At 42.1% G+C, this 26678-nt stretch overlaps 1 protein-coding gene across 2 annotated transcripts in view; it reads left to right on the top strand.

The window, feature by feature from the left end:
• The window catches only part of LOC137297130 (receptor-type tyrosine-protein phosphatase alpha-like), a 31387-nt gene extending 5244 nt beyond the window's left edge, over positions 1 to 26143 (top strand). The window contains exons 3-22 of one of the 2 annotated variants that reach the window (XM_067829142.1): positions 3560 to 4054; positions 5235 to 6524; positions 7001 to 7094; positions 8495 to 8529; positions 9735 to 9883; positions 11355 to 11448; positions 12127 to 12200; positions 12801 to 12840; positions 13059 to 13156; positions 16189 to 16317; positions 16897 to 17039; positions 17595 to 17730; positions 18328 to 18453; positions 19384 to 19435; positions 20293 to 20324; positions 20549 to 20668; positions 21077 to 21211; positions 22811 to 22956; positions 23943 to 24078; positions 24190 to 26143. In XM_067829142.1, the coding sequence (XP_067685243.1) occupies positions 3560 to 4054; positions 5235 to 6524; positions 7001 to 7094; positions 8495 to 8529; positions 9735 to 9883; positions 11355 to 11448; positions 12127 to 12200; positions 12801 to 12840; positions 13059 to 13156; positions 16189 to 16317; positions 16897 to 17039; positions 17595 to 17730; positions 18328 to 18453; positions 19384 to 19435; positions 20293 to 20324; positions 20549 to 20668; positions 21077 to 21211; positions 22811 to 22956; positions 23943 to 24078; positions 24190 to 24267 (3602 nt within the window). In that variant the 3' untranslated portion in view covers positions 24268 to 26143. The remainder of the gene's footprint in view (positions 1 to 3559; positions 4055 to 5234; positions 6525 to 7000; positions 7095 to 8494; positions 8530 to 9734; positions 9884 to 11354; positions 11449 to 12126; positions 12201 to 12800; positions 12841 to 13058; positions 13157 to 16188; positions 16318 to 16896; positions 17040 to 17594; positions 17731 to 18327; positions 18454 to 19383; positions 19436 to 20292; positions 20325 to 20548; positions 20669 to 21076; positions 21212 to 22810; positions 22957 to 23942; positions 24079 to 24189) is intronic. The other variant, XM_067829143.1, reaches the window with a different exon arrangement.
• Positions 26144 to 26678: the final 535 nt, after the last annotated feature.

Below are 26678 nucleotides of genomic sequence, written 5' to 3'. Positions count from 1 at the left end.
TATTGATTGTTAACAGGGTTTGACAATATTTTCGCTCTACGATACATGCGTGTTGTCGGCACTATTGTATAATTTTGTTTTAGGTTGCTGCTTAGACGACAGGTCACGATAACCTACATTGAGAAAGTAGTTCCGTGTCGCATGTGTTTTATGGTTGGGGACAACACCAGTCATTGATTCCCTGTCATATTGTCGGAAAACATTGTAAAATAATCTTTATTAATGACTCTAATTGTTTGTACTACATCAGGTATACCAAACGAGGAAGCTTTTGTCGTGACTTTGATTTAAATAAACAGACTTCAAACTGTGCCTTTATCATAGTCAAAAGTTGTGTAGAGTATAAACTTACCTGTTCTTTGACATATTGGCAAGTGTGTAACATGTGGCAACATACGTAGCATACATCACGATCGCGTTGTATCAGGGGTACCCGGCAGTATGTCAGGTGTTTCTTCGTTAGATATGGATATGGTATTTCAAAAGACAGGGGTATATCTTATGCATTTTAGAACTGTCTGAGAGAAAACAATGGAATAGAATATCGATGTATATTTAAGATAATTGTATTAGCATTTCGTCATGAAGAAATTAAAAATTTATATTCAATAATTAATCATTCTAACAAACAACTATCCTTGGCGTATGCACGTTAACATTGTTGACTGTACTGGATGAATGAGGGAGTTGAAGCCGCAAACACTGGCAATCTGTCCATTGTTGCTCATGTTATCAATCACTGCTTTGCATGGCAGAAATTCCGGTCGGCTGGGCATCAGTATAGTGTGTCTGAGCGAGGTATTCATGTTACACTGGCCGGATCAGAATCACTTTCTTGTGTATTTTGATATAGCTGGCTCAACACTGTCCAAACTAAGGCAAATATAACTTGCTCAGAAAAGTAAGACGAGCAGTTTAGACAAGCAGATGTATCCCATAAATACAATGGCCGTGTACACAAGTACAATCAGGAATTTAAAAAAGGCCTAAGATCAGAGCTGTAAACATAGCTAAGGTCACCGACAATAATGGACAGACGAAGAAATAGCGAAGGACAGACAAAAGGACAGTGCCCCTTTGCACTTGACATACTTGTTGATGTGATAACGGACACGGACCAGGGAATAATCAGTTTGTGTTATAGCTTTCATACTGTGAACTTCTCCTCATACTGACAAGCGTCGAATTCTCAACATGCGAATCTCTACTATTCTTTACGCAGATTTGTATCTAGGGGTTCTCTGACTCTCTTGAGTCCAAGATAGTCCGAAAGGTTTCTATGGTTTCGCATCCGGGTCCATACGGAGGGTGGTGATGTTCGATGTTTTGCAAAGAGAGTTGGGGTCTCGAGAAAGACGAGGCCAAACGTCGTCATTCGTGCATGGCATGGGGACAAGCATACAAGATCCAGTTTCCAGTACTTCATGTTGATAATATTGAGTGTCCTCGGTACAGTAATGAGGTCCATGTTGGAGTCATATGTAACGTAACCTATGGAATCCTAGAATGGACATTGTCGCCTTGTCGCCCTCACTAAAATAATCACAAAGAGGTAAAATTAACCAAACGGCTACAATGCGACAACGCGACATATCGGCCATTTGTTGCATCGTCGCTATGTCGTTTTGAAATAATATTTTCGAATCTTCCAGAGGGTCACAATGCGACATGGCGACAATTTTCAAGGTCAGAATATGGCACGTTGAGCATTGTCGCCCCATCTAGGATGTGTTAAAAAGCCCCAAAATGCGCGACGTTTTCGATTACCTGTGTCCATGTATAAAGTCAATTAGTACACTCATGCGTAGGAAAAGATATGCTCTATTTCAGACCTTAGTGGTCTTTTGTTACCGCCACTGATTTTAAAACTAAAGTAGTACTCGTAATGGCAGTTGAGCGTGCATTTTCTAAACTAAATCTTTCATTGTTGCTTTGAAAATAATTCCATGCATGTCGATGTATTTAGCTAGTCAAACGTGTTTTACCAGCAAGGCAGAATATTTCCGCATCCATTCATTGTAAAGACGGCACACAGTGCAGGGATGCACCAAAAAACTTTCATCATAGGTTACAATCCCAGCACCGTAAACATTCATCACCTTGGACATTTCTCGAATATCAGTTTGCGAAAAGCGGAAATATTGTTCAAGGCGGCGTTAAAATTAAGGCCTCATCGGTATAAACATCAGTTGAATCAGAATGGCTGACCGTGTTTGAGGGTTTCTAGAGATTAATTTGTCCGAAATGTGCCTGTGTTCAATCAGCAGTGGATGGATACCATTTGGAATGAGATGTTGATATGACTTGTTGATACCAATCAGCAAATCAGAAACAGGTCGCATTCTCCCATTGGAAGTGAGAATTGTCGGTGATGATATGTACGAATACGCTTGACAGAGTGGCGTACCCTTCGAGCGCCATGAAACCTAAACTCACTCACTCACTCACTCATTCACTCACTAACTCTCCCACTCACCCACTTACTCACTCACTCATCCACCCAATCACCCACCCACTCACTCACTCACTCTCAGCTAAGGGAACTTGGTAAATTAGCGAGATATTTCATCACAGTAACGTATTGTGAAGTGTATTGTTCACATCTGTTTGAATCATGTATATCTCATTGTACACATGCCATGATTCACAACACATCGACAACAATATTTCCAGACGATTCGATAAGCGATATGCATGTACCTATATGTCGATTAATATTCTGTTCCCGTTTCATTTTAAAAAAAGCGTATACATTCATATTAAAATTCATCACAATAACAGGTAGGTAGGTATCTGCAGATTTTGGTATCGTAGTCTAACCAATTACCAACGACTCTGAGCATAGGGACTTTGCTAATTCTTCATCGCCCATGCATATATACGTGTTTATTATCCCCGGTATCTCCGTCCTGCCAAAACACAGAAAACAATTGATCATGTTTGCTAACATATTGAAATTCAACAGTAACTAATGAAAACGCGCCCCTGCGAAACTGCGATAACCAGACATTTTCATGAGACTTACTGAGTATGCTATGTATCATAATGTATTGACTACAAACGCGACAATGCAGCGCAGCAACAATGTCAAAAGTGGCCGAAACGTGGCGTTGTCGCATAGTCGCGCTTTGGTTAATTCTGCCTGTTTTGGTATATTTCTGAGAGGGCGGGACAGCGCGACAATGTCCCATCTAGGATTCCAGAGTAACCCCTCGCAATCACCGATCACCATCTTGATGATTTGCCTTGTTATGACGTCTCCATAACCAGACCAACGTGTCTGGCACCTTCACAACTAACTGACATGCGAAACATAGCATTTACGATAAAGTTTCAAGCATTTGTTGCATTTGTGTATTGCAGTAAACCAGGGTATAATGACCTGTGTAAATATGCCTCTTTATTCAGATAATGCTTAATTTATAGCTCAGGTGTAGATTTGCAGATCATTCTAGCGTAGGTATCCCCTTACAAAAAAGACATGTTTCTTTTATGTGAAACTATTTGTGTAATGGGGCCGTGAGGAATTTCTTTCTTACAACAGAAGAATCCATTTCAGATGAAACACCACTGGCTGAGCAACTATTGGTGACATCCACAGATAATTCACTACCTGAACCATCTGTGGAAACATATGCATGGTTAACGTCATCGGCCTCAGACAAACCGCCAGAGCAAACTGTCGAAGATTCACTAAGTTTGTCATTAGATGTTATGACAAATTCAACACAAGCAATACTGACATCTGCAGCACCACTGACATCAACAATACGGCTTCAGCCATCTGTACTGTCAACGGTAGTTCCATCAGAAAACGTCTCAACTTTCACGATAGCATCACGGGCAGTACGAGCAACGCTCACTTTCTCAGAAGTATTAACTCCTGAATCAAAAACATACATATCAACATGGCTAATGGTACCATCTCAAGCAGGAACACTATCATCAATCTCATCGCCATCACCACCAACAGCAATCATAACAGTGGGATCATCAAGCACCTTCACGATATCTACTTTCATGATATCACAGCCCGTATTACAAGAACCACAGGGTAGGTAGACAGCTCTGCAATCAGGTAATGACAAACATTTGACAGGTAGGTGGCTATGTAATCAGCTACACATGAGCATCAAGGTAGATGGCTCAGGTGGGTAGATGCCTCAGTGTTCAGAAACGCGTCAAGTTCCAGACAGATAGATGCTTCAGTGATCAGTAATATATAACACGTTCAGATAGCTACCTGCTTTAGCAAAACAGTAACACAATGTGGTTCATATTGGTCGGTAGATGTCTCTGTGATCAGTGACACAAGGAGACTCATTTGGATAGATATTTCAGTAAATAGTAACAAAAGAACACACAGGAAGGGTAGCCGCTTCTGTGATCAGTGACACAAAACACATTCAGGTGGGTAGCTACATGTCACGGTAGTCAGTAACGGAAGAACACTCAGGTGGGTAGCTGCTCCTGTAATCAGTAACACAATGAGGCTCAGGTGTGTAGCTGCTCCTGTGATCAGTAACACGAAACACTCTCAGGTGTGTGGATGCTTCAGTTCCCATTACAGCACGTCCTGGATACGCACAGACCATCAACAAATGCTGCCTGTAATGGAAGCCGGTGTTTGGTGAGTACAGTGTATAAGTCGCAACGGGAGGAAGGTTTGGTTTTGATACCTAGTTGTCTCATGAAAAGGTGGCCATCTTATGATGATTAAAGAGTTAAAACAAGGAATGGTTTTCTCGGGAGCAGAATGTGTATGAGCGGAATATCAATGTTTACCTACTACATGGTATCGCTGTCTGTGAGCACAATAACCCAGGCTTTGGTCTTGGCTGGTGCCAGCAATCACACATGCGCTCCTCCTGCACGTCGCTATGTAAGAGCAATGGTCGTTAAAGCGGGGTTCAGCGCCTTTCCATTTCAAAAAGTACGATCTGCATGTTTGCGAAACACCTCACAGCTTGAAACTTGTACAGGGTTTAACATGAATATATACTTGAAATGATAATATTACTGTTGCGTGACTAACTATTAACTGACGGTTATGTTGTCACCTAAATTTGTTCGATTTTGAAATTTTGTCAAAACGTTGACTTTGTACCTTTTAAAAACAAGTTATTATATTGTTAAATTACATTTTCTTTAAACCATTTAGCTATGTGTTGGTCCAAGCATGTTTCAGCATTTATTGTCTACATAGTAAAATGCTCTTAAATATTTTTTAAAAGATTCTAAGGAAGGATCCATTGATGATACACATTTGCCAGCGACTGCAGTAGCGTCATCAGCGGAAACTGCAACAACCACTGTTATCCTCTCAGAACAAACGCATTCTCTGACAATATCACCAGACAGTTTACAACGGACAACATTGTCATCACTTGGAACATCAGCAACATCGTCGCCACTGGTAACAGCAAGAACACCGTCGTCACTGGTGTCTGTAGCATCATCGTCATCACTGTTGCCATCAGAAACCGCCTCATTGGCATCTACAGCAACATCGGCGTCACTAGTATCCTTCTCCTCATCCTCATCATCATCGTCATCGTCATCATCATCGTCATCGTCATCATCCATGGCGTCTGTACCATCACCGTTATCAATGTTGCCATCAGAAACGTCCTCACAGGCGTCTATAGAGGCATCGACGTCACAAGCAGCATCTGAAATGTCATCGTCGCTGGCGTCTACAGCATCATCCCCAACATCCATGGCGTCTGTACCATCACCGTTATCAATGTTGCCATCAGAAACGTCCTCACAGGCGTCTATAGAGGCATTGACGTCACAAGCAGCATCTGAAAAGTCATCGTCGCTGGCGTCTACAGCATCATCCCCAACATCCATGGCGTCTGTACCATCACCGTTATCAATGTTGCCATCAGAAACGTCCTCACAGGCGTCTATAGAGCCATTGACGTCACAAGCAGCATCTGAAAAGTCATCGTCGCTGGCGTCTGCAGCATCATCCCCAACACTGATGCCATCAGGAATGTCATCGTCATTGGCTTCTACAGCAGAAAAGACGTCACTTAGATCGTCTGCAACATTTTCATCACTGATGCCATTACCAACATCGTTGTCACAGGTGCCTTTGGCGACATCAGGATCTTTGACGTTACCCGACATCGTGTCAACATTTAGTTTAATGTTACCGACAATATCAGTTTCACACACGACTTCAACATTTACTCAAACAGCATCTGCATTGTCATCACTGGTTCCAACATCAACATCAACATCTTCATCAGCGTCAACATTTCCACCATCAAAATCCTTACCATCATCAACCGGTACAATGTTACCGTCCGGGTCAAAATCTGTTACAACAGGCACAACAGCGTCAACATTTCCACCATCAAAATCCATACCATCATCAACCGGAACAATGTTACCGTCCGGGTCAACATCTGTTACAACAGTCACAACAATACCAACTGCTTCCACCACGACTCCGCCATTGTCAACACAGACATCACCAACAATTCTACCAACATCGCCTTCAGAACAGACAGGTGAGACCAGATGATTAAGCAAGACCTCAATATATGTTCCTACTGGAGTAGAAATAACTGCATTGATAATTATGATATTATGAAATTGATAGTTCACTGCTTACAAGCGGCCTTAATGTCACTATGGTCTTCAAAAGAGGTATCAATGCAGCAAAATTAATTTCCATGAATCCGACTAGGATATTCGATGTTAATAGGTCTGGACTTGTTGATGATTTTAACAAGCTTTACTTCATCCCTTGACTGAAAACGCTGACATGTCCACTGACTTCCAGAATCACGAATATAAACATATACTGGGCATACCAATTATACAAAGCGAATTTCTGGAATTTGTATTTTTGAGGGAGAGTTTGTTTGATACATCACTATCAAACCAATGGTTTTTTTTAACGAAATCCTGTAGTTGTTCACAAGCAACCACCAGGGTCAGTAACGACATCGTGAATAGTCATTGCTGCCGATGTACCTTTCAGGGTCGGGAGATACTAAAGTCATCGTCGGTGTGTCGATCGGAGTCGCCATTCTGCTTGCTGTCGTGGTGACTATTCTTGTCGTCATCAAACTCAGGTAGCGTTATGGTCTCAGGTTATGTATACCAGAGGCCGGTGAGAAAGCTGCACCACCATTCGATTAATACTCATTGTGTAAACCATGGCTGAGACATTCATCATGGCGTTTCTTGGTGGCACTGAAGTCAGAGGTGTGGGGTTGTGGTTTAGGTTGTCTAGTCCCAAGCAACATTTAAAGCAACGGGTTTGTCACTAGAACATACCTTGCAATGTGTGCAGGATTACCTGACATAACACATTTTCGTCATGCCTTACAATGTGTGCAGGATTACCTGGCATAACACATTTTCGTCATGTCTTACAATGTGTGCAGGATTACCTGGCATAACACAGTTTCGTCATGTCTTACAATGTGTGCAGGATTACCTGGCATAACACAGTTTCGTCATGCCTTACAATGTGTACAGGATTACCTGGCATAACACATTTTCGTCATGTCTTACAATGTTTGCAGGCTTACCTGGCATAACACATTTTCGTCATGTCTTACACTATGTGCAGGCTTACCTGGCATAACACATTTTCGTCATTACACAAGAGAGATATGTTGCTAGAGCAGTGGACCGTATTACCACTTTGTTCACGGAGATCATGTTAACTGGAAAGGCAGATCAGAGACTGAGGGCAGAACAACAAACCACTCCCTATCACGAAATTCATCAGAACAGAGCCATATCACAGCCATTTCTAGCTTTTCTCATCCGGGTTTGACTAGGTGGTTTAATAAAATCAGTAGTGCAGAAATGACATAAAATACCATCCCTTCCTTAGCATTTTTAAGGCGACATTTACCTTTTTCAGGCTTTTACATAAAATACCATTTCTTCCATAACATTTTAAAGGCGACATTTACCTTTTCAGGCTTTCAGGTTCGAAAAGTGAAACATTTGCTACATGCATCTTATTCAGTTCTCGTCTTTTCATCATCTTTCATACTTCCTTCACACAGAAACGTACGAGGAGACCCCACTCGATATGGCGATGGTCTGTAAATAATTGAGCAGTGATCTAGTGATCATCATTAGCATTGATCCAAGGATATGAGATGTGACAGAGTCAGCAGTTCTGACCGCCCTAGAACGACATCTACATGGGTGTCTGACATGAACACGGACACAAACCCAACAATCCTCGGTTAAGCATCAGGGTAGCTATTCTCGCAACGTTCGTAGCCCTGCGAAGTTCTTAAGCTCATTCTTCACACATTGGCTACGATCAAAGTTACGAATTCTTTGGCCTACGAACGTTTCGAAAATAAGGGCCCACTTTTGTTCCTACTTGTGGTAACTCTGTCGTTAGTGATCATGCAAGACGTATGACACCAAGTATGACTAGCCAGTGGATTTACATAGCTTGCAAGATAAATACTTGAGCACCTTCTATTTGTTTCTCTCGCAGGGTGATCAACAAGAGACCGTTATACGACCGGATGGGTGAGTGTGTTACTGTGAACGTATGTAAGTTAAGTACAGATTGGATACATTTGAGTGAGTGTGTTACTGTGAAGGCATGTAAGTAAGGTACAGATTGGATACATTTGACTGGGTGAGTGAGTGTGTTACTGTGAAGGCATGTAAGTAAGGTACAGATTGGATACATTTGACTGGATGAGTGAGTGTGTTACTGTGAAGGTATGTAAGTAAGGTACAGATTGGATACATTTGACTGGATGAGTGAGTGTGTTACTGTGAAGGCATGTAAGTAAGGTACAGATTGGATACATTTGACTGGGTGAGTGAGTGTGTTACTGTGAAGGCATGTAAGTAAGGTACAGATTGGATACATTTGACTGGATGAGTGAGTGTGTTGCTGTGAAGGCATGTAAGTAAGGTACAGATTGGATACATTTGACTGGATGAGTGAGTGTGTTACTGTGAAGGTATGTAAGTAAAGTGCCTTAAATTTGACTATGTGGGTGAGTAGTGTGTGTAAGATAAAGCACGACTCCGAGATTATGGTTGGGAAGGTAAGACCCGAGAGTGCTCGAGGTGTGACGTCTCTCCACCTGATGGTCGCGGGCTAATTTCCCGACCACAACCGGGGGAGTGCTTTATTATGCATATAAACCGCAAATGATTGATAATTAGATGATCATGTACTGATGCTACATAACAGTAACTGAAGCGCTAGTAAAATTAATATAATGGCAGTAGGCCTAACTACATACAGATAGTTTCACACAGGCATCTTTGTCCCAGGCCCTCGTGTCATTGCGAGGAAAAGAATATGTCCCAGAACCTATTGTAGCACCACCATCCGAACATTGTAATGTTTGTATCCTTTATTACACTCAGATTGGCTTGGGAATATTGGCAAAAGACAGTCTACTTGCGAATTGGATATGATACGTGTTTAAAAGGTATAAAATGCATGGCCATCGAATAACAATTTAGGCTATGTTGCAGTTTTAGCTTTGGTTGTATAATTTCCTTTTTCCTTATATGTCCGTCAACATGTTTGTTCAGCTGTTCTTTTCAGCTGTATGTTTGTGCTTGTGACTTGACCATTGATCAAACCAGTATTGGATACTAGTATATATTTTCAGAGAAATTAACCTACATACAGGGTATGTTTATCTTTACTGTCCTGTTGTGTATTTGCTGAAAGTCTGACATTGTCAAGGAACCTCTGTCTGCAGGTACCAAGAGAAGACGTGGGTCCTCTAACACAACTATCGAAATGACCTTGGTGGAGTCTGCAGCTGAACATAGAGATATCGACATATGTGAACTGGGAAAGTACATCGCAAGCAAACTGAAGAATAGAGCGTTGGATGAAGAGTATAAGGCAATTCCTAACATAATTACTCGTATTACTTGCAAGTGTGAGTGTGTGGAATTATTACGCTACTGTTGTCAATATTCCTGCAAAAAAATCAGAGACAGGAGAAATCTTGTAATGTTGACACCTTGTGTGTAATGTGTTGGATGACTTGTAATGTTGACACCCTGTGTGTAATGTGTTGCATGGCTTGTAATGTTGACACCTTGTGTGTAATGTGTTGGATGACTTGTAATGTTGACACCCTGTGTGTAATGTGTTGCATGGCTTGTAATGTTGACACCTTGTGTGTAATGTGTTGGATGACTTGTAATGTTGACACCTTGTGTGTAATGTGTTGGATGACTTGTAATGTTGACACCCTGTGTGTAATGTGTTGCATGGCTTGTAATGTTGACTCCTTGTGTGTAATGTGTTGGATGGCTTGTAATGTTGACACCTTGTGTGTAATATGTTGCATGGCTTGTAATGTTGTCTCCTTGTGTGTAATGTGTTGCATGGCTTGTAATGTTGACACCTTGTGTGTAATGTGTTGCATGGCTTGTAATGTTGACTCCTTGTGTGTAATGTGTTGCATGGCTTGTAATGTTGACTCCTTGTGTGTAATGTGTTGCATGGCTTGTAATGTTGACACCTTGTGTGTAATGTGTTGGATGACTTGTAATGTTGACACCCTGTGTGTAATGTGGTGCATGGCCTGTAATGTTGACACCTTGTGTGTAATGTGTTGCATGGCTTGTAATGTTGACACCTTGTGTGTAATGTGTTGCATGGCTTGTAATGGTAACACCTTGTGTAATGTGTTGCTTGGCTTGTAATGTTGACACCCTGTGTGTAATGTGGTGCATGGCCTGTAATGTTGACTCCTTGTGTGTAATGTGTTGCATGGCTTGTAATGTTGACACCTTGTGTGTAATGTGTTGCATGGCTTGTAATGTTGACTCCTTGTGTGTAATGTGTTGCATGGCTTGTAATGTTGACTCCTTGTGTGTAATGTGTTGCATGGCTTGTAATGTTGACACCTTGTGTGTAATGTGTTGGATGACTTGTAATGTTGACACCCTGTGTGTAATGTGTTGGATGACTTGTAATGTTGACACCTTGTGTGTAATGTGTTGCATGGCTTGTAATGTTGACACCTTGTGTGTAATGTGTTGGATGACTTGTAATGTTGACACCCTGTGTGTAATGTGGTGCATGGCTTGTAATGTTGACACCTTGTGTAATGTGTTGCATGGCTTGTAATGTTGACACCTTGTGTGTAATGTGTTGCATGGCTTGTAATGGTAACACCTTGTGTAATGTGTTGCTTGGCTTGTAATGTTGACACCCTGTGTGTAATGTGTTGCATGGCTTGTAATGTTGACTCCTTGTGTGTAATGTGTTGCATGGCTTGTAATGGTAACATCTTGTGTTTAGTGTGTTGTATGTCTTGCAATGAGGTCCTGATGTGATAAACACTTGACATTATTTCCAGGTTTTACCCTCACGCCCCCATGACCATATGTCTGAGCATGCAGGACAGCTTCCCTGTAACAAGAAGAAGAACAGATTCGTCGACATATTTGCATGTAGGCAATCAGGCTCAGTTGTATATAGCCACAACACAATATTCTACTTTAAAGATATATACAACTGCAATACCACATATCTCTTTACAACTGCCTATAGCCATAATCCTACAGTCCTCTTTGCAACTGCCTATAGCCATAATCCTACAGTAGTCTTTACAACTGCATATAGCCATAATCCTACAGTAGTCCTTACAACTGCATATAGCCATAATCCTACAGTTCTCTTTGCAACTGCAATACCACACATCTCTTTACAACTGCCTATAGCCATAATCCTACAGTCCTCCTTACAACTGCCTATAGGCATAATCCTACAGTCCTCTTTGCAACTGCCTATAGCCATAATCCTACAGTAGTCTTTACAACTGCCTATAGCCATAATCCTACAGTAGTCTTTACAACTGCATATAGCCATAATCCTACAGTCCTCCTTACAACTGCGTTGAAGTATAATCCCACTGTCCTCTTTGTAACTGCATGTATGCATCTAGTCATAATCCCAACGTCATCTTTACAACAGATAGAGCCATAACTACAGCTGCGCGTGGTACACATAGCCCATCATTTCTCCGTCCAGTAGATATACGTTTATTATTATCTTACGTTTATCCTGATCTCCGTATTTTTCCCAGGGACCTTTTTTGAAGCAGCTTCCATACAATGTTTTCATTCCAGACGACTGTTCCCGAGTTGTGTTACAACGAGGCGATTCATCCGACACAGACTACATCAATGCCAGTTTTATAACTGTAGGTGCATCACTGCTATTTTCAAAATTGTGGGTTTCACTCTCAAGGGAACTGCATGCATTGCACTGTCAACAGTTATTAACTATAAGCAAATGTTACACTTCAATTCCTTAAAACAAATTTGTCCGAACATGAATTCTTTTGAACAGAAAGGAATCCATACAGGGAATTAGAAACCTTGTAGACTTTCACCAATTATAGACTATGAAATATAGAAATGAATCTACAGAAATAGTATGTAGCTTCTGTTAATATGTCTAAAATACATTGCTAATGATTCACATTCTTATTTATCTGATTATTTTACAAATGTGTCTATATAAAGAACAGACCGACTTTTTGACAGTACGTGGTATGTCAGATTTGGTTGTCATTGTAACATACAGTTCTCCAAATCCTGCTGTTTGGTAATGAGTTTTGAGTAGCAAGTATATTCTGAGGCATCAGCTGACCCCGCAGTGATGATGTCAGGTGACGCAACATCCTTCCTTAGTCACACAAGGATGGGTGTTACCTTAGTCTCAGCAGTCGATATGTTGTGTCATTTACATGTTTCATGACATCTTCTCCAGGTTGCTAATCATTCGTTTATTTGAACAGGGCTACAATCACAAGAAGAGAGCTTACATAGCGGCACAAGGTACGAATGCCCCTAAAATTAGCTTGTTTATTCAAGAACCCATAATATTTTCAGAAGATAGACACCCGCATTTACATCATGCTGAAAATTACTTTACAGCATTATTCTGGTCTTGTCACCATTTAGGTCGAAAACCTTTGGATCTTAACATTTCAAATTAGAAGAAGATTAAGGATGTGAATGTGTTTTTAAAGTGTATTTGATCTGGCAATGTCCAGGTCCAAATGCCCAGACTCTGGCCGACTTTTGGTTGATGATCTGGCAGGAAGATGTCCGCTGCATTGTCATGTTGACCAACCTTCGAGAAAACAACAAGGTGAGCTGAAGCCAACATCTGCACGTACCGCTGTCTTCTTCTGACTTGAACATTTTGTAATATTTACTTCCTCAACGATGTTCGTTTAATCTACACACATGAGCATTGATTAAGCACCGCCAAAAATAAGTGTCGATTTGAACAAAAAGGGATCAAAACAGAGAAGTCAACCAGTTATATCAAAATACACATGCAGGTACAATCTGTCATGGTACAATCGACTGAGTGGTATAAAAAGGTGAAATGAACTATTCTCATTGCTTTCTTATCGACGCATTAATAAGTGAACAATGCTGAAATTGAACTCTTTTGGACATGCCGAGGCGTAGACTTTCAGAAAATACCAGATGGCAAATTATTGGTATGCATGAAGCTGGTTTGTCCTGTAGCAGGATTGGGTCCAGAGTGAATATCAATCACACTGTCATGAGTCGCCTTGTAAGGAAACATGCGGCCACTGGTTACGTCAAGGATCGTCCACGATCAGGAAGCCGAGAAAGACCATTTGCCTTGATGACCGTGCCCTAGTTCGCCTAGTAAGACGCATGACCGTTGCCAAAGATCTCAGAGAACAATGGAGAGTGGGTGTTCGTTTCTCAACCAGCATCATCCCATGGGTGGACTCCACTGGACTCCGCGCTCGTCGTCCAAGCAGGCGTCCCTTACTCACTGATAGACACAAGGCTCAACGTTTGGTGTGGTATAATCAACGCCAAAACCACAATCTGAGGACATGGCGCAGGATACATTGGTCGGATGAAAGCCTTTTTCTTCTTCGTGTTACTGATGGCCGTAATGAGGAGTAATGAGGCTTATCAGCAGCTGAACGCTTTGGTGATGAATGGTGTGGGTGTGTATCTCCTATGACTGTAAGCTGAATCTTATCACCATTCCAGGGACACTCAATGGTCAGAGAACCCACAGGAAGTACTGGAAGCCGCTGTTGTCCCGCATTTTGATAACCAACCTCTCGCCAGTTGCCCATTATTTATGGACGATAATGCTAGGCCCCATCGTTCCAGAGCTGTAATCGGATACTTGCAGAACAACGCAGTTGACTGATTACCTTTGTCTGCGAGAAGCCCTGACCTCAACCCAAATGAGCATTTATGGGACATCTGGGGCGTTAAGTTCAAGTAAGGGATCCACCTGTTCAAAATCTACAGGAATTAGCCCAGACTCTTCATGCGGAATGGCAGAGGATTCCAATGATGCGCATTCGGCGTTTGATTTCCAGTATGAGAAGGAGGGCTGCAGCAGTTATCCGTGCGAGGACAGGATATCCAAATACTGATAGCTTACTTACTGTTGGCTTAGGATTGAACTGTGAACGTTTTGAGAAATTTGTGTACGTTGACAGACATTGTCTGTGTGACCATAGTTTTGGACAAGTCATGATTATTGATAACGTTTTCAGTGCCCCCATATGACCGTCAATAAATTACAGCGGAAAGTAACAGCAGTGTTGGTAGTTGATGGATTCAGTTAACGAAATTATAACCATGTGTTTGGTTTCCATATCATGAATGACCAGTGTGTTGTTTTAAACACAATCTTATAGCATGAAAATGAGTGGTGCTTAACTAATGCCCATGTGTATAGTTTACATGGAAGCACACATGCACAACCCTTCATCACATTCTGAACTGGTTCTCCATAACAGAGCTACAATCTGACTGGAGCAGAGGTTATCACTATTTACGGAGTCTTTCGTGTCAAACTCAACTTCTTCGTACGCTCGGTGAGGTAGCCTAGTGGTTAAAGCGTTCGCATGTCACGCCGAAATCCCGGGTTCGATTCTCCGCATGGGTTCAATGTTTGAAGCCCATTTCTGATGTCCACTGCTGTCATGTTGCTGGAATACTGCTAAAAACGAAGATTCACTTGACATTTAAAGAAAATGAGTGTGATGTGATATTTATTGTATTGTGGGCATTTTGTATTGGTGAACCGAAACCAGTTTATGAAAGAGGTTGCGGAGTGACGGACTTTGAGCATTCCGATGTATGCGCATTAGCGTGAAGATAATTTAAAATTAGAAACGAGTGTGACAATCCACATTTATAAGTGACTCTATTGCCAGCTCCCTTGTCTAGATGTCTAAACTCGTGAATAATTAAAAGACGAAAACATATGCAGTATCTAATGGGACTGTGTAAGGTGTCAGGAATCGACACGTGGCACAAGTACTATGTTCGCACCGAGGATTGTGGGTAGCCAAATCGTTGAATGGTACGAGACAATGACTTCAGCATCGATGACAGCTATGATGTCTGGCCCTGATTGTCAACCAAATGACTGAAAAGGCAGGACATGAACAGTGTTACCTAATAATGTGATCGTGACTTTCCAATCAGACTGTTTGTCTGCTATACAAGCTTATTCTTTCTTTGGTCATCGTGATGCCTTTCACTAAAGCGTTTTCGCAATTGGCTTGCTTCATTCCCGTTGGTAAGATCCGCCAATCTGGAGAAACCAGTATTGGAACCGGATGTACTAACATCAATAGTTCACGTGTATATCACATGATGTACTTCATCTAGAAGCGCACTTAACTCTAACATTAACACTCGAAATTAAATTGATTATATCTCTAATTTATCTTGACGCATCTGTTCAACAACTCTTTCTGACTTTAGACTCTCTTTGCTAAAGCGCTTTGAGCGTACATAGATTATTGTTGTTATTGAACGTCTGTCCTCAAAGACGCACTTAGATTCCATTACCTTCGGAGTCGTCGGGAAACAGAATGGTTCATTTAGTTCGTTTTGTGTTCTACTGGTATATGGGGTGCAGGTGGGTATGAATGAGTGTGGCTTTACACCGCTTGTAGCAATATTCAAGCAATATCACGGCGGTGAACACCAGAAATGGACTTCGGGAATTGTATCCATGTTGGGAATCAAACGCGGGTCTTCTGCGTGACGAACCAACACTCTATCCACTAAGTTACGCCACAGCCCCGGTACAGGTAAGACGTTGCCACGGTTCAGTTGTACATGTCGCAAACATATGTTGTACTCTATTGTCAGAGGAAGTGTGAAAAGTATTGGCCTGATGAGGGATCACGTGAGAGGTACGGCGACGTCGACGTGTCCTGCTCCTGCGAGGACGTCATGTCCACGTATGTGGTCAGACTGCTTCAGACAAGTCTCCATACGGTAACCGGCATCCATTTGTAACGTTTGTTACACTGGGATGACATTATCTCGGTAATCTACATATGGTAATATGTATTTTTAATGGTGTGATTCTCATCCGGGTTCTAACCCACCTCTCGGAGTCAGGCACCAATCTTCACCTGTCGGGGGGTTGCACAAAGTCACAAAGTGTGATCCCAGTGATAACATGTGTTACATCTTGATCACTTCCTGAATGACACTGATCAAACATACATACCTTTACTCATATGAATCTGGATCAGTGAGTAAAAGCGTGTTATGGTTATAAGTCACGCTCCCACTACATCGCTGGTTCGTTACCATCGTAACGTGGCAAATTACTGATAGAGTGAGCAATGACCAGGTTATCAGGATACTGTGATTCACAGTCATACAGAGCTCGTATACAAATAAGGATAGTCGTAGGTACAGTCTGCTTGCTGTTTTTGTTTAAAGTGCAATTCAGCTGTACGTTTTCCATGCAAACAGACTATAGCCTCAAAACGTTTTGTGGAACAAGCCATCAAGTTAATAATTCTTTTTAAGAACTCAGTATTTTTTCATGTACTCTTTTGAAAGACCAAAGAGACTCGTCGAATCGTCCAGTATCATTTTACAACATGGCCGGACCATGGAGTGCCGTCAGCACCCTCTATCGTCGAATTCTGGCAACAGGTGAAGGAGGAGACGTCCCCCAACGAGCCGCTGCTGGTACACTGCAGGTAGGATTAACATTATAGGATAAAGTACGTGTATAAATGTTACATTCTGCGTTAGGAGCAATGTAATGAGCATTCACAAAGCACTGTTCTATATATGTCAATTTTTAAGTGAGTGAGTGAGTTTGAGTTGACGCTAGACTCAGCAATATTCCAGCTATATGGCGGTCTGTTAACAATCGAGTCTGGAAAATCCAGTGATCAACAACAGGAACATCGACCTGCGCAATTTGGAAAGGATTAAATGTGTCAACCAAGTCAGCGAGACTGACTACCCGATCCTGTTACTTGCCCCTTACGACCAGCATAGTCGCCTTCTATGACAAGCATGGGTTGACGAAGGCCTATCTTACCCAGGACCTTCACGGGTGTGTCACTTTTAAAAGCATCCATTTATTAAAGATACAACAAAGGAGTATAGAAGTATCTGTCAGAGCACCGGGTAGTAACAGCGCACAAATAATGACGTGTACACAAGCAGTCGGTTTATAGGCGAGGAGGTCCAAAAACGTTCATTGTGTCAGTACCGCTATGTACACATATATGAGTTCTTTACAGCGCCGGGGTGGGCAGAACAGGGACATTTATCGGCCTTGACGCTCTGATGGAGAGATGCAAGGAGGAGAGCACCGTCAACATCTTCAGCTTCGTCAGCTCCATGAGAGGCGAGAGGATGTGCACCGTGCAGACCCGGGTAATTACCTCGCGCATGTCCCGTCAACCCACTTGTCACTTGTACGCTATGATAAGACATGCTGCACGTGAATTCCATGCACAACTTGGCTGCATGTGATGTAAATGCAAGTTGTGACTGTACATAACCTTGATTGATTTCCTCAACCAAATCTGATACTTTTTGGGGCCAGTGTGTCCTGACGGGTAGATTAAGATGTTAGACATCTTCTGTTGAAATCTTTGAAGGGCATTTAGAAGTGATACACATAAAGACAAGAGTTTGTATGGATGACAACTTCTTTATTGTGAAGAGTCACGACGTTCCGAAGTGTGTTCTATGTTGATTTCACCTGAAGTAAGAACATACTTCGAAACGCCGTGACTCTTCACAATAACGAAGTTGTCATCCATAAAAACTCTTGTCTTTATATTCTGTTGAATATGTCACCGAGTGGAACAGTTTGTATCTAATGCTAGTTTGTGGTTGCACCACTTTTGTTAAATTCTAAAGTAACATTTCAATACCGGGTTCGAATCCAACATGGGTAAACTTGTAATAACATGCACTGAATCTACTAACTGTTAACATTATGTCACAATAATGTGCTGTCGACAGCAACAGTACACCTTCCTCCATCTGGCGTTACTTGAAGCTCTCTACAGCGAAGGTACACATCGGCTCAGTGACGAGCTTGTTGGACGAATACGCTGTGAAGAGGAACATATTCATGAGGAATTTCAGGTATGGTATTTAACTGATTATTGATTATCGAGGCCAAGACAAACATTCCGGCCGTGACACGACTGCATTTCAGTCGTAACTATTCGCCTCTTTCCGTGAGCTACAAGAAACTCGTACCTGTTTAGTACCTGCCAAGATCATCGCAAACCAGGCAAACTGAGCGTAGTAAAATATGAAATGAATCAAATAGTTGCTTTGTTCTCTTCGAATTTCATTATTACTTCCGTGATTGTAAATTTATTTTGTTGCTGATATTTGTTAACGACAAAAGAAACTTGAGTGACTTACATGATGTATTATAGATTTTATAGGAGTAGCCATGTTTCGGAATACATGAGAAATAGTCCTAGATTATTTTCGTCTACGTGCCAATGTGCGCTTAGACGAGGCCCTGTCGTGAACATAATCACTAGAATGGTACGAGTCGCCATCCGGCTTGAATGTCAGCATTCGTGACCCACTCGTCTCATTCCGTGGCAAACCGCATACGTGGGTTACGGAAGCAAGCGGGTGGCGTCGAATGACGAATCCACAGTTCCTTCTTGAGACATGCTGGTGGCGTGATTTTATTCACTGCTGTGACATTTCAGAATTCAAGTAGAATAATAATGTCCAGGTCTATCTACCCAATTCCGTCATTTAGGGAATTAGTTGCTTTTGGAACATTTTGAACACATACAAAGTACAAACCACATTGCACGAATTCACAGTTTTGAGTTGCCTCTCTTGGGCGAGCTAGAAACAATTCCACGGCGCCTCGGATTATGTGATTTTCAGGCTTGTTAGTATCGCTAACGTGGGTGTCGGATGAGCTGCCAATTTATGATACTTGCATCAATTGGGCTTCACCTCACACCAAGGTGAAACGCCTTGATATGACAGTAAAATCACCTGTCTATATATCACTGGTCTGTGATTTGTCTGCTGCAGCGTATACAAGAACTCGCAGAGCTCAACAGGAATCCAGCTGAAGAAGATGGAGGTAAACCACACTTCATCATTAATGACACTGTACTTTATCCTTTATCAAGATATGTTATTATAGAAATATGAAATAGTAGCCTCCGTTGTTTAGTAGATTTCATGCCAGAGCCTCATAACAAAACACATTATAAATTCATTGATACCACGCCTGCCCTAACTAAAACAAGGATTGGTTGACTAGGGGTCTCGTTCTGAAAGTTTTAAATGGTATCTCAGCTGGTTAACACATTTGAACCGGTCTCAGTCCGAACTTGTCCAAATCCAATTTCATATCCCCTCAAATCACCATACACGTAGTTTCTGATAGAGTTATCTCCCTGTATTATCTCTCCGCCACTGCTTCCATGATTTCCGACTGAAGATAAAGTGCGCTTCCAATAACAAATGACTCTTCTATTTACATGCCCTAAAGATCCTGTTTGTGAAGTCATTTGATGAGATAAACATTTTATGGACTATCATTCAGTGACACAATACAACAATAACTGTCACAGATGATACAAACCATGTCTGTATGTGGGGAATGTTTTGAAAGCTTTCAAGGCCTAATGTATTTAATGTTTCATAGCCTATTATCGTTATGATTTCATGTTAATATGAACATTATCTCTTTCGAGATTAAAACGGCAATATATACAGACACAGTCAGAAATATGGTTTATGCTTTGGTGTTTGGTTGTGTTGTTTCTTTACCATGTTATGCTTTGATAATGTTTTCGTTGTTTTCCTTTCTGAAAATTGAAAAAATAAAAAACCCAACATATATGGGTTTGAAGTATGTCACAAAACCTAAAACGAATTAGGTTTTGAATTGGACAGCTCGCAAAACATGACGTTTTGGTACCAATGTTTCAGAGGCTGATGCTGGCGGGGTCTCCTATGTCCCGGTAAGTCCGTCTGAATTATCATCATTGATAAGAACAACTTGTTAGCAATTATGTTTTGTCTTGATATGGTGCGTTAGCAAACCAATTAAGCAAACAACCGTGAATTAAACTTGTTAAAACGGTAAATAAATAATTAAACTAAACAACGAAACAACCCAGATAAACCCAACAAAAACAAACACAAAAATGTGAAGGCCTATTTAACCACTGATTGTGTGTTTTAGTCATATGCCAGTGACGTTGAGTTCCTCGTGACGTCATCACTACCTGGCGACGCAGCTACCCATTTGTGGTCAGTGGTGGATGAATACAAGGCTACGCTCGTAATAGCTATTTGTGACGACGTAAGTGTACATTAAGTAACTGGAACATGCTGTAGGTTCTCCGTTTCATTCCGTGTTGACGACGCCAAAAAAACCATGCAGTTCACACCCCGATACACTAGTTTGTGGATCGATGGTCAGGATCGATAGCTTCGTTGATTGCGAGTCATCCCACGCCAGTCCCGTGGAAAGTTGCAGAAATGTCAGCACCTGGACTCTCTGTCCCAGACTTGGCTGGAATATTGCTGAGTGGAACTTTGAAAAAAAATACAACGTAAGCCACTACTTTTACCGCGACGACACCATCTACTGCCGTTTCAGCCACTACTACAACATCTACTGCTACGTTTAGCACTACTACAACATCTATCTCCACATTAAAGACTGCATCACGTGTATCCTGGTCCTCCATCACGTCTTCTGTTGCAGATCGTTACCGGAGTCATTCCCAGCCCTATAGGCGAGATGATGTTGGATGACACCCTGATGCTGACGTTAAAATCCACCAGCTCCATTTCAGCTCAGGTGCTAGAAACAGAGATAATCGCGGAGGTCGATGACTCGGTCAGTGTTTGTATATACGTTAATCCAATTGGGATGACACGTTCCAACGACTTCACTTATCTTCCCAATAAAACCAGTCCCCAGCATTCTAGGTCGGTTTGTCTAAGTTGGAATTCGACAGAATGGGTTCGCATTACGCAAGACCGACACAGGATTTTGATGACGCCTCCCTGTTTGACTACTAATCAAAATACACAAATACCGGAACACCCGTGCACGTAATTATGCGCTGCACGCTGCACGCTGCATGCGCTGTAACTGATTATTCCCAGTTTGACCACTCCTTACAATATACATAGCCTGGACTGCGACGAAACAGGTTCCCACCACCCAAGCCTTGTCCCTGACAGAACAGGTTCCCACCACCCAAGCCTTGTCCCTTACAGAACAGGTTCCCACCACCCAAGCCTTGTCCCTGACAGAATAGGTTCTGTCACCAGAGGTTTCTCCCTGACAGAACTAGTTCCAATCATCCTAGATTTCTCCAAGACAGAACAGGTTCCCACTACCCTAGCTTTCTCCCATACAGAACAAGGTCCCACAACCCGAGGTTTCTCCCATTCACCTGGTTCCCGTCATTCTGGGTTTCTTCCAGGCATAACAGCCTCCCACCACCCTGGGTCTGTCCCATACCGAACAGCTTCCCACCACCCTGGGTCTGTCCCATACCGAACAGCTTCCCACCACCCTGGGTCTGTCCCATACCGAACAGCTTCCCACCACCCTGGGTCTGTCCCATACCGAACAGCCTCCCACCACCCTGGGTCTGTCCCATACCGAACAGCTTCGAATAAGTTCTGTCACCAGAGGCTTCTCCCATAAAACAGGTTCCCGCCATTCTAGGTTTCTCCCAGACAGAACAAGTTCCCACATTTCTCCCAGGTAGAACAGGTTCATATCATCCTATTTTTCTCTCAGGTAGAACAGGTTCATATCATCCTAGGTTTCTCCCAGGTAGAACAGGTTCATATCATCCTAGGTTTCTCCCAGGCAGAACAGGTTCACATCATCCTAGGTTTCTCCCAGGTAGGACAGGTTCATATCATCCTAGGTTTCTCCCAGGTAGAACAGGTTCACATCATCCTAGGTTTCTCCCAGGTAGAACAGGTTCATATCATCCTAGGTTTCTCCCAGGTAGAACAGGTTCATATCATCCTAGGTTTCTCCCAGGTAGAACAGGTTCATATCATCCTAGGTTTCTCCCAGGTAGAATAGGTTCATATCATCCTAGGTTTCTCCCAGGTAGAACAAGTTCCCACCATCACAGCTTAATTTCTTGATAGACTAGGTGTTCTCTTTCCAGGTTTGTTCATATCAGCACAGTTTGATGTGCAGATAGGCAGGATTTTTATACCTCATTTTACAACATATGTGGATATTTCCCAAGTGGTTGTACTTGTGTGTCGCATGAGATGGATGTTTTCCTCTAACTGTTTATATTCCCTTGCCGCTACCGTTGCGTAAATATGCGAAAGACAGTCTGTTCTTTTACCAAACTGAATCCTACATAAAAACCATACCTCACCTCTCTATTATGTCTCAAGTGACCAAAAGAATTGTTAAAACAATTAATGCCACGCAACTGAGTTTTTTACACAGCAGTCCGATGAAGAAGACAAACCGTGGACGGTGACGTTGTATTCCACTCCATCAGTGACGGACTCAATCAGCGACGTGCTCACGTTGGTGGAGAGGCTGGAGACCTCGCGAAACCTGTCTGCTGACAGTATTATTGTATACAGCTGGTAGGTTAATGATTACAGAAAGTATTATTGTATACAGCTGGTAGGTTAATGATTACAGAAAGTATTATTGTAGACAGCTGGTAGGATACTGGCTGCAGACAGTATTATCGTATACAGCTGGTAGTCTACCTGCACAAGCATTGTTATATACAGCTGGTAGTCTACCTGCACAAGCATTGTTATATACAGCTGGTAGTCTACCTGCACAAGCATTGTTATATACAGATGAGCGTTACTTGTACACACATTGCTATATACAACAGGTACGTTACTTGTACACACATTGCTATATACAACAGGTACGTTACTTGTACACACATTGCTATATACAACAGGTACGTTACTTGTATTTACATTGTTACGTTATTTGTATGTACATTCTCATATACAACACGTATGTTACTCGTATGTACATTGTTATACACATCAGGTACCTTACTTGCACGTACATTGTTATATACAATAGGCACGTTACTTGTACATACATTGTGATATGCAATAGGCACGTTACGCGTACGAGTTTTTTGTGATATTGAACAGGTACTTTAATGTACACGGTATTTTATCAGGGTCACGTGGACCAATCAAAACTCGAAATTCTTACACGAGGCTAGATAAGCATTGTTATATACAGCCAGTGCGCAGCCGTAGAATGTGATCAGTACTGTTAATGCAGGGCTATATTGAAACTTAACCCGTGGAGATGCGGGTTCGAGTCAACCTTCAGCAACACATGCTTTCAAGAGGCGACTAACATGGAGGGTCGTCATGTCTCTGACGTGGATGACACATCGTATGTAAATTGGGTAGATCGATGCTCATGCTGTTGATCACAGGAATGTCTGGTCCAGAATCTAATATTTATGGAGAAAGTCCATATAGATGGAATATTGCTGAGTGCTTTAAACAGCAACGGAACCAAAACCCCCCTACTGCTGTAGGGTTTTACCACATCAAGCAAGTTGATGTTTCCTCTCTGCCTTCAGTCCAGACAGCCACTCTGCCGTGTTGTTTTGCACCATCTGGAACATCATCCAGCGACTTCAACGACAGTCGGGCGTGGCCATATTCCTCGCCGCGAGGGAGATACAAACTGTCATACCGTCATATCACATCTCACAGGTAGGAAAGAGGTCCGCGGTGTTGCGTTCAGTTGTTTGTCTAACGCATGCATTATTGGTACACGTGATACTCTCGTACACCTTCTACCACAATGTATACTTCTTATTTCAGGATGACTACAGGTTCCTCTACAAGCTCGCCTCTGAGTATGTTACCTCCACCAGCATCTACGCCAACGCTTACGTATAGCGCCAGTCACTACAACAACGTCGACGCTGGTTACACCACCGCTGTGGTACTTTTTATACAGACATCATCAACAGTGGTGACACTTGATAATCTTCGTGCAGGATTCATTATGTCTCATTTCATGGTAAACCACATGATTATTACTGGTGTAACTTGTTCCATTGTGACTTCCCACTTTCTGTGTTTAACAGTCTACAGCCATTAGTTGATAATGATTCTTTAGCACGTGATTGTGGTGCAGTGTTAATTGTGCAAGTGACACCTGAGAGAAGCGGCAGAAAGGATGAGCGTATATTGCTGGTATGTTACCTGTACATATATTGTTATATACAGATGTACGTTACCTGTACATAAATTGCTTCTGCCCACTTCCCCTGTGTGTAATGAATTGTATACCGTCCACAGTGTTGATATGGATAGCGAATATGCTCGTATGCTTTTTGCTCTTTGAAGGAAGCTTTAACCATGCCTGAAACTGTCAAGACATTAATTCAGACAACGAGGAAATTGTCGGAACAATGCGACAGTTCCATTATAAAGGATATCTTAGGCAACAAAGGAGGCGTCGTTATTCTTCCGTGTCTATGGTGACACCCACTGTCTCTGGAAACATGTTGTTATTAACGAGAATGCGAGAATAGTGTTTGTTTTCTCCCGTGCATATATACCATGTCCGCATGCTGGTTTCTGTCCACTACCATGGTCAGCAGTACAACACGTTGGTTGCAGGGAAACGGTGAGATAGAATATGGACAACAGCCTCGTAACAATAGACTGTCACCCAAAATTGGCTAAATTTTGGTGAAATGACCAATGCCCATTGCTTGCCCCCGTACGACCTATAAACCACCACCCCCTCTCTCCCCACAGACGTTTTACAATCCATTGGTGTGTTCGGTGCCTGTATATGCACATAGCGCTGACATTGTTAACTGAATTGTTACACACAAGGATGTGTTGCTATATCTCCCCCAACAGGTCTTACTACAAAATATTGATGAGACGTATGACAAAATGTTATGTAGCTATTTTCACAATTACATCATTATCGTCATTATCATCTTTATGTTCGAGTGACGAGATTTACATTCATCCACGGCTGTGCCACGGAAGTCCCTGTTGATCACCCTTCCACCTTTGTTGGTGTAGTCGATGCTGGTGATGCCGTCTTCACCAGTCTTCATAGGCAGGGGCTTCACCGTGTAGGTCTGCGGTTACAAAGAGTAGGGTCAGGTAAAACGGGGATGAACGCTGCGTTCAACATTAAGCATGTGCTTGAGACTGGACTTAAGACGGGTATATGGATTCTATGCTGCACTATAACATGCATGTACCACTCAGACCTGCAAGACAAGGGGAATATCTAACCTTCTTCTCTCTTGTAAGACCAGACTAAAAGTGTGTTATGTGTATGGTAGGGATCATCAGGAAGGGATTTTACAAAACAGACCTATAGTTTATGTGTGGGTCAATAGCTCCTGAATAGATGTCAAAAGTCCTATTATTGTGTACTTCCGGCACAGCAACTTGGTCTTTGGCGATTTAATAAACACCAACAAAACGCACCCCAAAAGAAAGCATGTGTATAGCCCCCCTACAAACAGCGGCAATATGGACAAAGGTGCATGATACTTGTGAGACCTTTAAAATATACTCTCTCTCTCTCTCTCTCTCTCTGACATTGTTAACTGAATTGTTACACACAAGGAAGTTGAATGAAGGTCTTACTACAAAATATTGACGATTGTTGACACACTTCCTCAAGCGAGCAGGTATGTTTGCGAGTGTATTGACTTGACTACTGCATTTGACAAGATGTGATTTTATGCATGTATTGTTAGTTCTTGTTTTATCAATAAAGATTCCGTCAGAGGCCTCTTGTGTTCGGTATGTTTTTGTATGTCTTTTTACATATGGTCCGTGGTTCAGATATCCAGAAACTTGGAAAAAATACAAGTGTCCGGATAAACAGGTACCAACCACTGTCGCATAGCTCGAATAGTGCTCACTCAGGTGGTAAACAACAAACAAATACATAAACAATAGTCTCGACTGAGTCATTCATTTGTCTCACGTAAATAACCACTCAGAATGCAGGATTCCCTTACGTCTTGGTTACACTTTTGAGGAGTTGCGACAGCATGTTGCGGCTCATCCTCGACATCTCCAGGGTATGACGTTCCGAGAAGTCTCCACTATACCTTGGACGCATCTACGGCTCTGCCAAATAAATTTATTACCTCCCTTGACTGTCTTTTGATCCAATCAGGTGTCTACGCTGGGAAGTTGAGCGAACCAATCGTAACTCACTTTCGTTTTTTGAATTATCTAACCGATTATACTTGGCAACAGAGGTAGAAGGCGTTCTTGCATATGTTGTTTTAAAGTTTTAAACCTGTCAGTTTGTTTGT

The sequence above is a fragment of the Haliotis asinina genome, chromosome 9 (genome assembly GCF_037392515.1).
Source record: "Haliotis asinina isolate JCU_RB_2024 chromosome 9, JCU_Hal_asi_v2, whole genome shotgun sequence".
Taxonomy (NCBI): Eukaryota; Metazoa; Mollusca; class Gastropoda; order Lepetellida; family Haliotidae; genus Haliotis; species Haliotis asinina.
The sequence above is the reverse complement of the archived record's forward strand: the minus strand, read 5'-3'. Positions and strand labels throughout refer to the sequence as shown.